Source organism: Phyllostomus discolor, chromosome 4 (assembly GCF_004126475.2).
Source record: "Phyllostomus discolor isolate MPI-MPIP mPhyDis1 chromosome 4, mPhyDis1.pri.v3, whole genome shotgun sequence".
Classification (NCBI taxonomy): Eukaryota; Metazoa; Chordata; class Mammalia; order Chiroptera; family Phyllostomidae; genus Phyllostomus; species Phyllostomus discolor.
In genome coordinates this window covers 124,563,234-124,579,896 of record NC_040906.2, presented here as the reverse complement: position 1 = coordinate 124,579,896, position 16,663 = coordinate 124,563,234, and the positions used below count along the sequence as shown (strand labels likewise).

At 46.3% G+C, this 16,663-nt stretch overlaps 1 protein-coding gene across 1 annotated transcript in view; it reads left to right on the top strand.

The window, feature by feature from the left end:
* ELOVL5 (ELOVL fatty acid elongase 5) overlaps positions 1-16,663 on the top strand; it is a 77,559-nt gene that overhangs the window by 58,464 nt on the left and 2,432 nt on the right. Inside the window, exons 4-7 of the mRNA XM_028509215.2 lie at positions 10,676-10,753; positions 11,562-11,733; positions 13,393-13,517; positions 15,752-15,886. Coding sequence (XP_028365016.1) covers positions 10,676-10,753; positions 11,562-11,733; positions 13,393-13,517; positions 15,752-15,886 — 510 coding nt within the window. The remainder of the gene's footprint in view (positions 1-10,675; positions 10,754-11,561; positions 11,734-13,392; positions 13,518-15,751; positions 15,887-16,663) is intronic.

Here is a 16,663-nt window from a genome sequence, read left to right as displayed (position 1 = left end):
GGTAAATGTGGCTTCCGCAAATAAAAGAAAGATTTAGAAGGACTTGAATGTGAACTAACTTCCTCTTTTCAAGATATTTTTTGGGGGTGGGGGAAACCTTACCTTATAACTAAGCATCGTGATGTTGGAGTTGTGTTGGTGTGATTTATGTAGCGTTTCTGTGTTTGTGTCAATCATGGGAGAGCTGGTCCTGCCTTTGTTCAATTTGCTGTGTTGCCAGAACCAGAAATCAATATTTTTTAAACTTATTTTGAAGGTTCCTGATGCTGCATTACTGGAAAGATGAAAGAAACTGAGTATTAGACGGGATGGGTGTTTTGCTTGCGCTTCCCCACCTCTCTGTGACTGTGGGGCCGGTGCTGTTGGAGCACCTCCCCAGGTGCCTGACAGGCACTTCATCCCCGAGCTCCCGGGGCTCTGGCTTTGAACGTCCTTGATATAGGACCACAGAGCAGTTGCTTTGGAAACATTATATTCTAAACTGTCTTGTTTTTCTTTCCCTTTAGGCTTTCCTAAAATAGGTTTGTTATTGTGGGAAAATGAGATTTGGAAAAACACTTAAAAGATCTTGCAACTGATTGAGTTTTACAGAAATATTATTTGCCAAAATACTTTGAAAAAGTCAGTATTCTGCTTTTTCCCATTTAAGAGAGGTGCAGAAAAGTTGAAACACCTGGTGCGATTACTGTTCCTAAGGCCCGACCATTACCTAAAATACTTCTCACTTTTTATTCCCTTACTACTGAAATTCCTTGCTCAGAAAGAAGCGCAGGCGCAGCAGCACTCCACTGTTACTTGCCCCTCAGTTTATCTGGCACTGCCCTGAGGCAGTGCTGCCCAGTGGGGTGAATGGAGAGAAGGATGTGTCCCAGGCGGCCTTCTTTTCATCCCTCCCGCCCAGGGGAAGAGGAGAGGATTGCTTCCAGTAGAGAGGCAGCTTTGGGGTTGTTCCAAAGCCTGGCCTGACTCCTCTAAACTGACCCTGTAGACCTTCAGTAACACGGCTTTGCAGCTGGTGTCACAAGGCGCATGTCACTCTGCAACTTCACAACTAAAGCAGACTTAGGCTGCAAAGCCAGAGTCAGTTGGTAGGTTGGAGACTTCTCCACGTAAAGGATGCTCTGGCTGGGCTTCTGTACACAGTAGGAGCAACACCACTTCAGACCTAGTCATGGGCCTTCAGGCATTAGAAGCAGAAGATGCTAGCATTTGGCTAGAATCGCAGCAAAGGCAAATATAGTGCCTGCCTTATGCCAGGTCCTAGGCCAGCTCATTTAATGTTCATCACACTGTTATTGTCCCTTTCCAGCAGAGAGAAAGTGCTGGGGTAGACCTGGGATCCAAGTCTTTGCTCCAAACTATTGGGCAGCACGGCCTCAAAATGCTAAGTCTTAGCTCGAGGTTTTTCTCTCCCCAGCTACTAACATCCCCATGGAATATAAAATGAATACTTCTTACCTGGTGTGGGGGAGCGATCTACCTGAAATCACTTCTCAGGATGCCTGAACAGAGAGAAAAGGACTGCCAGCATAAGAGGGCGGGCCTGGACTTCAGGGAGAAATGCCAAACATACCTGCTTCAGGCTGGAATGAGGACAAGCTGTTTCTTTGTGCTTTGTTCTAAAGAATTCTCTAGTGTACAGAGCTGGTCCTTATGACTGAATCAAGAGTATTCCATTCAGCTGCAACCCCGTGGCCATAAGCGGGGGAAACACTTTTGGAGGTCATGGGTATAAAATTATCTTAATGAGCTTCCTTATGCTCTGGACATGAAAGATTTGCGATTTAATACCACATGCTTTGACCTGACCCTCTTCCATAATGGCCCTGCTGAATTGGCCAGCTAAACCCTAGACGGGATAGGTACATTTAATTTTGTAGTAGCTAGTAGTTCATTTTAAACGAAGCATCTGCTGAAGATAAAGATGCATCTAATAGAGCTTCTTTTCCACATAATTCTTCATGGGTAAAGTATTCCCACCGTGCTCTTACTAAGGATTCAAAAACACAAAGAAGATCCAGGGAGCTAGGAACTGCCATTTGAAATTGTATTTTTACTGAGAGTAGGGACTCCTGGGTACTAGTCCCAGCAGTGCCTCCAGGAAGCTGTATGACTTCAGGTCACCGATATAATGTCTCGTCTGTTTCCTTATTGGAAACATGAGCTTCTACCAGGTCTAAAATGTATACACTGGGAAAATGTCAACTCCCCACACACACTTTTGGTGGTGTTGCTAAGAAATGTCTACTAAAGGGGTTATCTTGTTACTCTGACCCCTTGGATGTTGGAGTGAATGACTGATAGGGCCACTCAGAATGACATTTTTCTCCTTATTTTTTAAGTATTTTAAATGACCTTGTTCTTGAGCTGCTTTGGTAGCATTCCAGAATGTACCATAGAGATGGATATCATGCTAAAGGTTATACCTCATTTGTGGTTGAAGTTTGTGTTAGATGAGAAGAGTCAACCCTCAGCATTTGGAATGGCTCACTCCATGAACCGCATCATCCCAGACCCAGCAGTGGTGCTTGCCTAACTTTCATTTAAATGAGAAGGTGCATGAAACCACCTTTGGTTATCAAATTTGTCTTATAAGGAGAGAAGAAAGCTTCTCACTTGGCTTTAATTATAGCTCTTCACATGCTTCTGGAATGATTCAAGTTTGCTTTACTCCAAGAAAGGACAAAGCACATATGGTTTACAGTTTTGCTGTTTATATCTTGATTACTTGGAAAAAGCCAGGTAGGGTAAACAATGCTCCTTCGCAGTACTCAGTGGTGTCCGGGGAGCTGTTCACCGCGGCCTGCTTTTTCATGGAAGTACAGTCCTGCCCTCTTTGGAGCTGGTCCCCAGAAGCCCTTCCTCTCAGTGCCTTACCTTTGTCCAGTCTGTCCAGCCTCCTGGGCCCTTGCCCCCTGCGGTGGATTTTCAGGAACTGACTGGAGCAGCTTCTTGAGAAAGAAGTCAGGTCTGAGCCTTGGAGGGAAATAGTGGCTGCGGTGCCTTTCACTAGAGCACTGTCTCCTCATGGGCCTGGAGGGAAAGATTTTATTTATTTATTTTTAGAGAGAGGGGAAGGGAAGGAGAGAAACACTGGTGTGAGAGAAAACATTGATTGGCTGCCTCTACGCCCTTAACCAAGGACATGGCCCGCAACCCAGTCTGGGAATCGAACTGGCGACCTTTTGGTTCACAAGCCAGCACTTAGTCCACTAAGCCACACCAGCCAGGGCTCACCAAAGAGTTTTAAAACATAAAATTCCAGGGAAATGGAGAGGCAGGACCCTGATACTGGCCCACTTTATGGAGGATTGCTCTGAGACTCATAGATGGATACAGTTAAACTCAGGTGTTGGTCCTAGTGTGTTAACTTAGTCTAAAGCCAGGGATATTGAAGAATTGAACTGTCCATATCACCAGTATATTTCATGAGCACTGGTTTTCATCTTGTGAACAGTTCAGATGAATGTCATCACGTTCGAGCCTCATTAAAAGACTTTCTTGTCTTTCAATTCCTCCACTTGCAAAGTAGAAACAAAACCTTTTTTCCCCTGCAAATAAACCATTAGGCCTGGATCTGGGGGACAAAAGCAGCACCTTGAACTCTTCGTCGTTAGTTCAGCAAATATTTGTTCAGCACCCCTGTGTGCACAAGTGCCTGGGCTGGGTTCTGTGGATGCAGGAGCTACTGTCACCACCTCCAAGAGCTCCCAGAGGAGCTTTAAGTAGACCCATTAACAAAGGGCTTGAAGGGAGCACAGGAGCAAATAAGTACAAGACACACAGGAAGCATGAGCTTGGAGGGAAGAGAATGGACTTCAGGCTGGAGCCCTCAAGGGAGCAGTCATGAAGAAAACAGAAGTTTAGCTGAACTTTGAAGTGTAGATAGGATTTTAAGAGCTGGAGATGGGGCTACATGGTTGCAGAGAGCATTCCAGTTGAAAGGAAGAAAGGAATGGTCATTGCTTATGTTTATTTTGCTTATCCTGCATTCCAGGTTGGATAAGAGAAGCATTATTCGCCTCATCTCCTTAACATCAGAGGTCGGAGTATTTGAAGAAGTGAGGAAATAGGCCTAAAGAGATGAAATACCCTGCCCTTGCCAACCAGCTAAACATAGTTTGGAAGCCAGGGTTTAACCTTGTTCTGTCTAGCTCCCAAGCCTCGCTCTTTTGGTGAAGGAAAGGCAGGCTTGGAGAACGAAAGTGGGTTCAGTGTGCTGTTGGCAGGGGAAGAAGGATCCTCTTCGAAGAACGTTGTGGAAGAATGTGTGTATCTGAATACTATGCCTAGGACTTAGCATTTCATTCTGAAGTCTATGATGACTCACTGGAGAGTTTTACACCACAATTCTGTGGTTTCAGAGGCACTGAGGCCTCAGAAGTGCTGAGTGGCAGCAGCTATGGATCAGGGGTTGCAGTGAAGCTTGGCAGAGCTCTTGCAGGAGCCTCTGAGGAGGCTGCACAGTGGGCTCTGGGCAGTAGGACAGCCCTGTGCTCCCTTTATGCTCAGTATTGGGAAGTTCACCACCCCAAACCTAGGTTTGAGTTCCTTAGGCTCCAAAGCCAGGTGTTTTAGACAGAGTTGTGTTTGTTTTGTTTTGTTTTGTCGTCATTTATGGGGAAAGGCAAATGGAATTTTAGGTTAATTCATTTACGAGTTGAGGCAATCCCACCTGGATTCCTTCTGAAAGACATTTTAAAAGAAAGAAGGCATGTGTCAGAGGGTACCTTTTTGCTCGAGGTAATAGACCCCTTGATTTCTGCCCACCCTTGAGGTTGGGGTATCTGTGGGATCATGGGGAAGATCTATCATCTTCTTCCCCAGAGAGGTCCCTAGCTTTTCCTCACCCCTGCTAAAGTAGACATTGGTGAACTCAGTCATCCATACCGCTGCACATGCATGCACACATCAGTCATTTGCTCTAGAATTGGCAAAAGCACTAACCCAGGGTATGTTAGGATACCATAAACCCAAAGAGGAGCTGGAAAACAATGATGGTAGGTCTGAGAATTTTAGATTCACAAGGTGATAAAATTGAACACAAACACAAGAACAATCATGTTAGCAAATTTTTCATTTTGCCAAGTATGGCTATCTTAAATACAGGTATATTTTAAATTGTACAAATTTATCTTTATGAAAACATTGCTGTGTTGTCCTTTTTCTTACTTGCGGTAGTCCTGTGAAAATTTCATCAAGAACCAGCAGCTCCCATTCTGTCCCCTCCAGCCGCAGAAGATAATTCATCTGTTCCTCCTCTCTGCCTCCAGTCTCCGGAGGACCCACAGGCCAGCAGCCCCAACCCCCAGCCGCACTTTGTTTTTGCTTGTTTTTCTTTTACTTTACATAATTTTATTTTTAAATTACAGTTGACGTGTAATATTAAATGAGTTTCAGGTGTACAATCCAGTGATTAGACATTATATAACTTAGTGATTATCCTGATAATCCCATACCCATCTGACACCATAGTTATTACAATATTATTGACTATATTCCTTATGCTGTACTTTACATCCCTGTGACTACTGTGTAACTAACTACCAATCTGTACTCCTTAATGCCTTCACCTTTTTCACAAGCTCCTTACACCCCTCTCATCTGGCAGCCATCATAATATCTGTATCTATGAGTCTGTATCTGTTCTACTTGTTTTTTAGATTCAGTTGTTGATAGATATGTATTTATGGGCATTTTATAATTCATATTTGATCTTTTTTCCCCTTTGATTCTTTTTAAAGAAGACATTTCATATAATACCTATTTGGTAGTGATGAACTCCTTTAGCTTTTTCTTGTCTGGGGAGCTCTTTATTTGCCCTTCGATTCTAATGATAGCTGTGCTGGGTAGAGCAGTCTTGGTTGTAGGTACTTCCTTTTTTGTCACTTTGAATATTTCTAGCCACTGCCTTCTGGCCTGCAAAGTTTCTGTTGAGAAATCAGCTGAGTCTTATGGGAGCTTCCTGCTAGGCGCCTGTATGATGCAAACGTTGGTACACTTGAAGTTGTCCCAGAGGTTCCTTACACTATCCTCACTTTTTTGGATTTTTTTTTCTTTTTGCTGTTCTGATTTGGTGTTTTCTGCTTCCTTATCTTCCCAATCTCTGATTTGATTGGGAAGATGATTTGATCCTCTGCTTCGTCTGCGCCACTGTTGATGCCTTGTAATGTATTTTGCATTTTTGACTTATTCTTTTTTATGTTTTCTAGTTCTGTTTTTGTTTCTCCTCTTTGTTAAAGTTCTAAGTTCATCTACTCTTCCCCAGAGTTCATTGAGCATCCTTATAAGTAGTGTTTTCAGTTCTGCATCTGGTAGAGTGTTTGCCTCCATTTTGTTTGTTTTTCTGGAATTTTGTCCTGTTCTTTCATTTGGGACGTGTTTCTTTGTCTCCTCATTTTGGCATCCTCCTTGTGTATGTTTCTGTATATTAGGTAATGCTGCTGTGTCTTCTGGGGTTGGAAGAGTGGCCTTATGTAGAAGGTGTCCTGTGGGATCCAGTGGCACAGCCTCCCCATTCCCCCAAGCTGGGCGTCCCAGGTGCTCCTTCCCCATGTGGGTTGTGTATACTCTTCTGTTGTAGTTGAGCCTTGATTGCTGTTGGCACGTCAGTGGGAGGGATTTACTCCGGCTGATTGGCTGCCAGGACTGATTGTGACCACTGTGGAGGCTTAGCTGTGCCGGGGCCCACCCCACGGAGCAGGACCTATTTCAGTGGGGTCTGGTGCCTACTGAGTCAGCACCTTAAGTGTGTTGCTTGTGGAGGTGGTTGGGTTGGCTCTTGAACGTGGTCTATAGCTGTCCACTGGGCACACTGGCTTGGGGACCTCTGGGTGGTACAGGCCAGGGTCAGCTGCTCGCTATGTTCTACCCAGGGCCATGTGGCATGAGCTACAAAATGCCCTTCAGGTGGCTGCTACTTGTGCTGGACTTAGAGGTGCCCAGTAGAGGCCAAGCTGTGACAAAGGTTGGCTCCCTTTGTGTGCTGGTCCTGGGGCCTCTTAGTAGTATGGGGTGCACTGAAGCCAGATGCTGCTTGTTTGAGAGATTGTAGGAAAGTCTGAAACATGAGCTAGGACAGGCTGTTCATATGGAAAAGCCACTGGAAACCACTTGGGTGGGGAGGGGTCTCAAGGAATCATCAGGGTGGGGTGAACAGTGCGAGCCAGGCTGATGGAGTCTCAGATATGGGGCCCACCTGGTAGCTCTTTCAGGGGAGGTCTTACCAAAGGAACAGTGGCCTCTGCTAGCACTCCCGCCTGGCAGAAAGTTGCCCCTCCAGCTCTCGCCCTGATGCCTTTTGAGTTGCTGTCCCTGTGCTGGAGCTCTGAGTGAGTGAGTTAAGTCCATGTGCAGACCCTTAAAGAGGAACTGCCTGGGACTCTAGAAGACCTCTGTCTCTCTCAGCCACAATCCCTGCTGGCTTTATAGCCAGAAGTTATAGGGACTTCTCTTCCTAGCACTGGAACCCTGGGTTGGGGGACCTGGTGTGGGGCTAGGACCCCTTGTTCCTCAAGAGGGGACCTCTGCCACCAAGATAACCCTCCTGATTTTTATCTGCTCCACATGGGTGTGGGACCAGCTCATTCCCCAACTTCATTGTGGCTTCTACTTTGTATCCTTCCTTGTAGGACTTCTCCCAACTGCACTTTGGAATCAGGCATTTTATCTTGATTCCTGGAACTTCTTATAGGTCTGCACATGGCATTTTTATCTGGCCATAACTTTAGAGGGTTGTATAAGACCAAAAAGATAATATACCTTCTCATAAATTGTCTTTTGGGTTCTGGTCTTTCAAAGATTGGATCAGGAGATCTCAACAGAGACATTGTAGAAAATTAGAACAGAACCTTTAGAGATATTTAATCCAACCTCATTTTTAATCCTTACCTGAGAATATGTGTATTGATTTTAGAGAGAGGAAAGGGGAGGGAAGGAGAGAGAGGGGAGGAGAGAAAAGAAAGAGAGAAAAAAGAAATACCTATCAGTTTCCTCCTGTACACACACAGACCAGGGATCAGGTCTGCAGCCTAGGTGTGTGCCTTGAACAGAAATCCAACCTGCAGCCTTTTGGTGTGATGCGTGTGGCTGTGGCATGATGCTCCAGCCAATTGAGCCACCCGACTAGGGCCCACCCTCGTCTTTTACAATAAAAACAGGTCCTAGGCTGCCTAGATGGAGAAGGTTGCCTGACTATCCTCAGCACCCATCCTCTGCTTCCTAATCCCAGGTGTTTTTCATCACAGAAGGATGCCTCCCCTCAGGTGCACTCTGAATCCCTGTGCTGATCTTTGGCCACAAAAACCAACTTAATGCTTTTTTATGTCTAGAAGATGACAAAGTAGATGGAAACAACAAAACAGAAGTTGATAGAACAATCCAATTCCAAGCAGGGTATAGAGTATTCAGTAGCTATACCCACTGCCAGGATATTTATTTCTGAGGTCAGGCTGGGTGGAGGTTTGACCGTGTCTTTACACCCTTGTAATCCTTTGTTCCCTGAGGGTGTCTGTGCTGCTCACCCAGATAAACTCTGTTCAAGGGCAGGGACGTGGGGGACGCTCTGGGGCCCTTTGTTCTCAGGTATATCTTTCTGAAGGCAACTGGTAGGCAAATCATTTCTTACCTGAAGGAAAGGAGCTTGAAACCAGTAGCTTTCCCTCCTAGTTACACATCAGAATTACCTTGAGAGCTTTGTAAAAGGCTCCTCAAATTTCTGGTTTAATGGTCTGGGGGGAGGCCAGGCATTAGCAATTTTTAAAGGCTCCCCAGACGATCCTGTTAATACAGTTAGAATGGGAACCACATGGAGAAGCTAGTGATTCTCCCAACTGTGACAGCATCAAATCACCTGGAAAGCAACCAGCCTATTACCACACAGCAGCTTGTTACTGTACCACTGGTCTGACACCCAGAGATTTCTAACTCAGTAGGTATAGGGTAGGACTCACGATTTCGTATTCTAACAAATTTCTGGGTGATGCTGATGCTACTGGGTCGGGATCACACTGTGTAAACCACAGCATTAGATTCTCAAAGGATCTGTGATCCAGGACTCGGAGACCCTGCCTTGATGGCCCACCCCCAGAGTTTTCAGTCTGAAGGTCTGGGGTGGCCTGAAGAATTTGCTTATCTTGTAAGTTCCCATGTGATGCTAATGCATCGGCACTGGGGAGCACGCTTTGAGAACCAGGGCCAGTCCTTGGGTTGGATACCAGGATGAGATCAGGCACAAGGTGGGCCTCCTCAGATTTCTCCCCACCTAGTGCCAATTGGTCACCAGAGGGACCATCACCACGAAAATTCAAGGTTTCCCTAGGTTTCGGGGGGGAACGGCGAGCTACAGTTTACATGGATAAAGAATGACATCTTGAAGGTGTTTGACTAGAGCATAGACAGTGGGCATGCACAGGGCGGTCAAATCAAACCTTCCCTCTGTCAGAACGGGCTCTGCATCTCGTCTAGGCCAGGCATCCTGTTGAGTGCACATGAGGAAACAGGCCCCACTGTGAGCTGCTGATACTGCAGGTTCATAACCTAGAGCTTGCACCCTGATTCTGGGGTCCTTTCTGTGACACCACAGTGCCTACTCTGCTGCAGGTGAATTCTGAGGCATGGGTGCAGGCTCCTCAGACTGCAGAGGTCTATTTCGTGGATCCAGGGGATGATACAGCAACAGGAAACAGTGAAAATGATGATGCTGGACTAAATTATAGCAAGGCTTGCAGCAGTGGTTTCTGAGTGTGGGCCCTTTTTAGAAATAGGAATTGTTAGGACTCCCACCCTAGGCAGCCTGCTGCTGGGTCAGAAACTCCTGTCTGTGATGTAATGTGCCCTGAGGTGAGTCTGGTGCTCTACCCAAGTTTGAGAAACTATGGCCGAGGGAAAGCCTGCTGGTGATCTATCCTGAAGCCACTGGCAGCAGGACTGGGAGCCACTTGCAATGGCCTCAGGAATTGAGGATTCTGGAGGAAGTCAGCTCAGTAAAGAAGCATCTCTGAAAACTGCAGCCTGGAGTGACCCCAGGTCCATCCCTCATGAAAGTGAGGCTCAAATTGTTTCGACTTAAATTTATTCACATTCTCCTATCATGGTGTTTTTTTTTTTTAGAGGAAAGCCACAAAAGTCTAAATTCAAGATCAATTCTGAAGAACTGACACATAGCCTTGTACAAATTCATCAGAGCTTTAATGGGAGAAACTCAGACATATAGGGGCAGAGCAGCCGCACTTTCATGCCAGGAAAAATCCACACCCCTCCCGGGGTAAGGTCTCTCTTTATAGGGGTTTAATAGTAAAATCAGGTGGTGGGTAGTCACGGAGACTACCAGAAAGAACAGGTGCATTCCTGAGTTAACGGGTAACATCAGGTAGTTTTTACACTCCACGTATTCATTAACCTCCTTCTGGGGGCGTAATGTTTATCTTTGGGTGGCAATCCCGCTTTCTGGGCAGCTGAGAGTGTAACAGTCATAGAGAATTGGAGAGTCCAACACTTCCCAGCCACCTTTGTTGCTGGAGCCATGTTGCATCTAAAATGAGTTCCTCTGCACAACCAAAGGTCAATTTTCAGTGCTTCTGAAACTAATGAACTTTCATTGATCAGAGTGTTATATGGTTCTGATAAGTATTGGTAATAGGCTTTTTCCCTGTTTCTTTTTTTGTTTTGTTTTCAGTTAGTGACAGGAGTATGGGAAGGCAAATACAACTTCTTCTGTCAGGGCACACGCAGCGCAGGAGAAGCGGATATGAAGGTACTGTGTCTCTTCATTTTAAGTGGTTTTTTAATAAAGAAATTGCACAAAAGACAAAATGACTCATAACCTCACTGCCCAGGTCATTCCTGTTGACATTTTTAAAAGAATCTTTAAAAAGCAGTATGTGCACATAATATGAAATTTAAACAACAAAAAAAGATGTAAAATGAAAACTAAAGTTTTCTTTGCAAAAGTGAGTCCTGGTTACAGTTTCCAGGGAGACAAAAAGCACACATTTATCACTGCTTACGCATCACTCATGTGAACGAGGTCACAAGGACAACGCCCTGAACGCTGCACTCATCCTTCGGAGCGTCCTCGGCTGACTACCTGTCCTCGTGCAGCGCAGCAGGGCGGCCATTTCCTTGGAGCACCTGCCTGACACTGAAAGTCCATTCCTCTTCTTCTTTGCCTCCTGGCCTGTCACCTGCCCCGTGCCAGCCCCTGAAATCAGAAGTGCCTTTCAGGGGGCTTTTCTCCACTGATGGCTCTGCAAGCTCCTTCTGAGGAAACAGGCCAACTTGAGGGTTTTGAACTTTGAGCCTCCTGTTTTGTTAGAGTCTTAAAGGGTGTCTGTCAGTGGTCCTTTCAAAACCTTCCCTGTTGTCATTTCAAACCTCTCCCGGCCCCAAGTCATGCTCTTTGTTTAAAGCTACTTGCAGAGGGACCAGCACTCCTGATGGCCAAAGGGCTTCAGGGGCCAGCGGGGAGCTCGGGCGTCTTCACACTAACACTGGGATTCTGGGGCGTTAGTGAACATGTCGAGGTTGATGCTCAGAGAAACACTGGTGTTCTTTCCTCTTAGATTATCCGTGTCCTCTGGTGGTACTACTTCTCCAAACTTATAGAATTCATGGACACCTTCTTCTTCATCCTACGTAAGAACAACCATCAGGTCACGGTCCTGCACGTCTACCACCATGCCTCCATGCTGAACATCTGGTGGTTCGTGATGAACTGGGTCCCCTGTGGCCACTGTAAGTCTCATGGAGAGGGGGGATGTGGGACAGGCGTGAGCAGAGAGGCTGAATTGAAACTAAGGCTTTTAGAGAAGATGCCATTTCTGTGGATTTCTAGGTCAGGCATTGAACTTTTTGTCCAGGATGCTTCTAATGATAGTTTCTGTGACCTATGCACTCAGTAAGCTGACAAAATCTTTTTCTAGTTCAGCGAACGTCCTGTGCTGATTTTGGCAAGGCGAGGGAGATAACAGATTCCCAGCCTGGGGCATATTAAGAAACAAGGGCAATGTTCTCTGTCAGTTTGGGAGACGTTTGACAGACAGGTCAGGAAGATGGAGTTGCACCATTGTCGGAGAACAAGGCCAATTATGAAGTACAGCTTTAGCTAAGCCATGCGTCAGGGAATCCACACATTCTAATACTGTGACACTCACGTCCCATGAAATGTATTTAGCAGGATGTGGGTGGTCTGAGCTCTCTCACAGTTGTCAAAGATCAGTAAGTTGTCACCTTCAGGTTCAGCTTGGGAGTTCACACAAATGCCCAATCAAAATTCCTGCCATCCATCACCGACAAATTTGAGAACCTGTGAGTCTGTTCTCATATTTTCACCCTGTAGGATAGCGCTGCCCTTAATTCACGTGGCCCACCAAGACTTACACACAGGGCTTCAGTGAGAGGACAGACTTCCCGGTCGCAGCCCCTTTCAGTGGAAGAGAAAACCGAGTCGGTAGAAGGGCTGGGGCAGGTCCGGACCACGGGCTGCCTCTCTGGTGTTTCTGTTTCTTACCATCACACCTCATGGCTGTGGGTTAGAGAAACAGCACCTCCTTACATTTGAAGAGTGCTTTAAGAATGAGAGTGTTTTCAAAGAACTCGCAGGACGACAGGTTTTAACCTGGCCCCTGAGAAACAAACGGAGAATGGATATGACATGCCCAAGGTCACACAGCCAGTTACTGTCACAGCCAGCAGTACAAACTCATTCCCTGACCCCAGCCTTGTTCACCTCCAGCCACGTGTGGAAAAGCCAGTGGCTTTGTGTGTTGCCTGAGGTGGGAGAGGAGGACAGAAAGTCTAAAACAAGAAATGGTGGTCCTACTGAAAATTAAAAATCGTAATAAAAGGCAGGTCTTTCATTTCTAAGGAAGTAGATTCTGAGCTGCATTGGCAGAAGTATGTGGCCTCAGTACTGCTGTCCTAGGGAGAGGTCTTCAGAGGCCTCTCCAGACCTGTGTCAATGTACGGAGATGGCCAGCTTTGAACACGGCACCCATTGCTGTCTTCCCTGTGCCTTCAACTGGCAGGGTGAGGCCCTGGGCTTGTATGGAAAAGCAGCCACTTCTGGAAGTGGGTAAGGCTCTGGTGGCCAAGCCTTCAGGTGTTGGAGGGGTCAGGTGCTTTCCTGGCTTCTGTGTTAGATGCCCACCAGGAAGCTGCTGCTGGCCCTGGGCTGAAAGCATCCTCATGGCTGTCTGTCCTGGTGGAAGCTGAATTCCGACTTACATCTACGTAGCATAGATGTTTGCAGCGGTGTTTGCCAGCCCCTGTTCAGAATCATCTGACTTTCAGATTTAGAAAGAATCTTGGATTTTATTTATTTATTATTTATTTTGCCTGTTATGTATAGACAACTGATGCATCCTCCTCTGCAAATCCTCTCTGTTCCTGCAGCTTATTTTGGTGCCACGCTTAACAGCTTCATCCACGTCCTCATGTACTCATACTATGGTCTGTCTTCCGTCCCTTCCATGCGTCCATACCTCTGGTGGAAGAAGTACATCACTCAGGGACAGCTGGTGAGTGCCTTGATCTCTTTACCTCGTACTTGCTGCTGGGGGTACACAGAGCTCTTCTTGGGGGTGCTCTTGCTGCCTTTCTGGCTTTATTGTTGTTTAATAGCATCTATAGTGCGCCTTTCCCAGCCTTTCTCACTTGATCCAATTAAAACTCGGTGAAGTGGGCAGAGCAGGGAATTTTAATTTTAACCAATGAAAAAACTGTACCTGTGGCCATGCAGCTGGTCGAGCTGTAGAACGAGGACTAGAATCTAATTTTCTGACTTCAAGTTCAGTCCTTTGTTCTTAGTTTGTGCACAGAGCACATGTACACGTGTCTGTCTGTCTGTGTGTCTTCTAATTACAATCCAAAATCCAAAGTGAAAACTTTTATCTATGTTCCCAAGAGTTTCAGAAGGACATCAGTCCAAGGTGCTTGTAGCTTGTTGGGCAGCGAGGACATTTGCTAAGTCAGGTGCCGGGGGACCTCTCGGCCCTGGTGTGATGGCCCGCCTGTGGTGGGAATGGCCCTCGCGGTGCTTCACACGGAGCCCTCCCAGGCTTTGCCCGGCCAGGGCCGCCCAGCAGCTGATTGCGCCTGGTGGTTATTTCTCACCATCCTTTCCTTAAGCTGTCCCTAGTTGTCAGAATATTATAGATCCCTACTCCTCTCCCCTCGTGAATTTTTCCACAAACTCAGCATTACTACTATTACTACTAATGATAAATATTGACATTTGTTGAGTTACTGTGTTGGACACTTATGCTGTGTAAGCAGTTTTACATGAATTGTCCCAATACCCGCCTTTCATGTTGTCATCCCCATTTTGTCGAAGAGAACACTGAAGCGACAGGCCAGAAATCACTGGCATTAAACGCTTAGTCCTGGCCTTGCCGTATTAACAGTTTTCTAAAGAAGCCACGCTGCTTCAGATGCCTCCAAGTCAATTGTGATATTTCAATATTTAAAAATAACACCCTGGAAAACAAAGCAGAGAAGATCAGAGCTCCTTATATGTTTGTCGCTTCATCATCACTTGCTGCCAGCTGCTGCACAGTCCTTATTAATTTTTTCTCACCTGCCGTGAGGGTGCTTGTTCTTTAACCGACTCATGCACGCGAGGGGAAGCCATGAGACACGTACACACACCGTGCAGCCACAGCTCTGTAGAAGCCTCGTGTGAAGGAACAGACTGAGAGGTTTGATCTCCTATCAGCTCTGCTCTTTGAGGCAGAGGGTTGCACCCAGTTTACCTTGATATATTTTAAACAGCACTCCCAGCTATTACTCAGCCTAGAGTACTTACCTTAAAAAAGAGAAGAAGAGAAAGAAAGAAAACTGTTCATTATGTAGTAACACTGGTAGCTGGGCCCCAAACCCACAGGGCAGAGCCCAGCCCTCTGCTGTCCTCCCTCCTGAAGGCACACCCTCCAGCCGCCATGCTTTATTCCCACGCCCTTGCCTGGTTTTCCCAAGTGCTTCCACGTGCTTTTCAAGATTTGTTCATCAGAAATATTCTGTGGGCTTTACATTATATCTTGATACGAGTTTAAATCTACTCGTCAGCCTTCACCAAACCAAGAGGGGACAGATAAGAGACAGGTCATGTCCAGCGGGATGGTACACTCTCCAGTGAATCACTGGTTCCCACACCCTTCCTCCCTAAAAAATTTTTTTTAAGTTTTTAATTAAAAATAAATAAACCGTGCTTTTCTTTCTCTGCACTGTGTGTCCCTGAAGTTTATGTGTGTGTTTTGAGTTTTGTTTTTTGGGGTTTTTTTAAGCATTTTCTTTTTGCCTTTAGCTTCATTGGGACATAATTGACCTCTGACATTGCATAAGTTTAAGCTGGACAGCATAATTTGATAATATGTACATATTATGAAATGATTGCCACAAGAAATTTAGTTAACACATCTGTCACCTCACATAGTTAAAGGGTTGTTTTTTTTTTCTTGCCATGAGAACTTTAAGATCTATTCTGAGCAAGTTTCAAATATACAAGACAGTATTGTTAACTAGTATTGTTAACTATTCCCTGAATTTCAGGAAAGGTGGTTTAAGTAGCTTGAAAGGGAGGGAGAATGTATATAAGACAAATACAAAAAGGGATAACAGTTGGGGATAAATTTAGCCTGTGCTTCCTGTTGGTGGCAGTTCACAAATGGGGGTGCAGGGTGGACAGCCCGTCCAGCATGGCCCCTCGTCCGCAGGCAGTCGCCGCATGGCTCAGCTGCGCCCCTCTCCCCCACAGCTGCAATTCGTGCTGACCATCGTGCAGACCAGCTGCGGCGTCGTCTGGCCGTGTTCCTTCCCTCTCGGTTGGTTATATTTCCAAATTGGATACATGATTTCTCTGATTATTCTCTTCACAAACTTCTACATTCAGGTAAGTCTCACTCCTGTGGCAGTTGGGCCGTGGGGCTTTATCAGCAGAATCCCTCCTCGGTCCCTATGTCCACAGGGGGACATGTTGAGGCCCTGGCACATGCTGGGCACTGGGCACTAATTTAGCCAATGACAAGGCAGCCCCTGCCTTTGGGAGGGAAGGGTCACTGCTGACGTAGACGATGCTAAGCCTGTCCCAGTCCTCCTGAGTTCTAGATCTTTGCAAGGGAGACTTGGGGTTTACATGGGAAAGCAAAACTCTTCAGCAGGTTCCTATATTACTCCCCTCAAGGCCTGTGGGAGACAGACTCATGGTGGGTGATTTTCAGTCAAGACTCTCACGGCCCAGCTGCTCTGAACGTCATGGCCAAATTAAATGTCCAAAGAAATTTCCACCATGATCTGTCAGCTATAGACAGAAATCTGCCCTTTTGTTCCAGTTTTCTTGCACATCCACTTCTCAAGTTTGGAGGCTCAGTTCATTTCCAGGTGCATGATGTAATGCAGGTTTTTGCTCACAGAAGGGTCCATTTAAGGCAGATTATCACCGATGGAGCCTGATCACTTTGCGGCCACTGCTGACTCCCCTGCCTCCCATCAGCCCTGATAACGTGTTCCTGCTCCCGTGGGCAGTGTCTGGTTCCAGGGTAGGCGCAGGAGGTCAGGAGCAAGGACAAAGGCCAGGGACACAGAGGCAGTAAAGCCTGGTCGTGTCTAGCAGCCCCCAGGGGCTCAGCCATGTGCCCTGTGCCTGCCTATAACTTACGCATACCTGCCT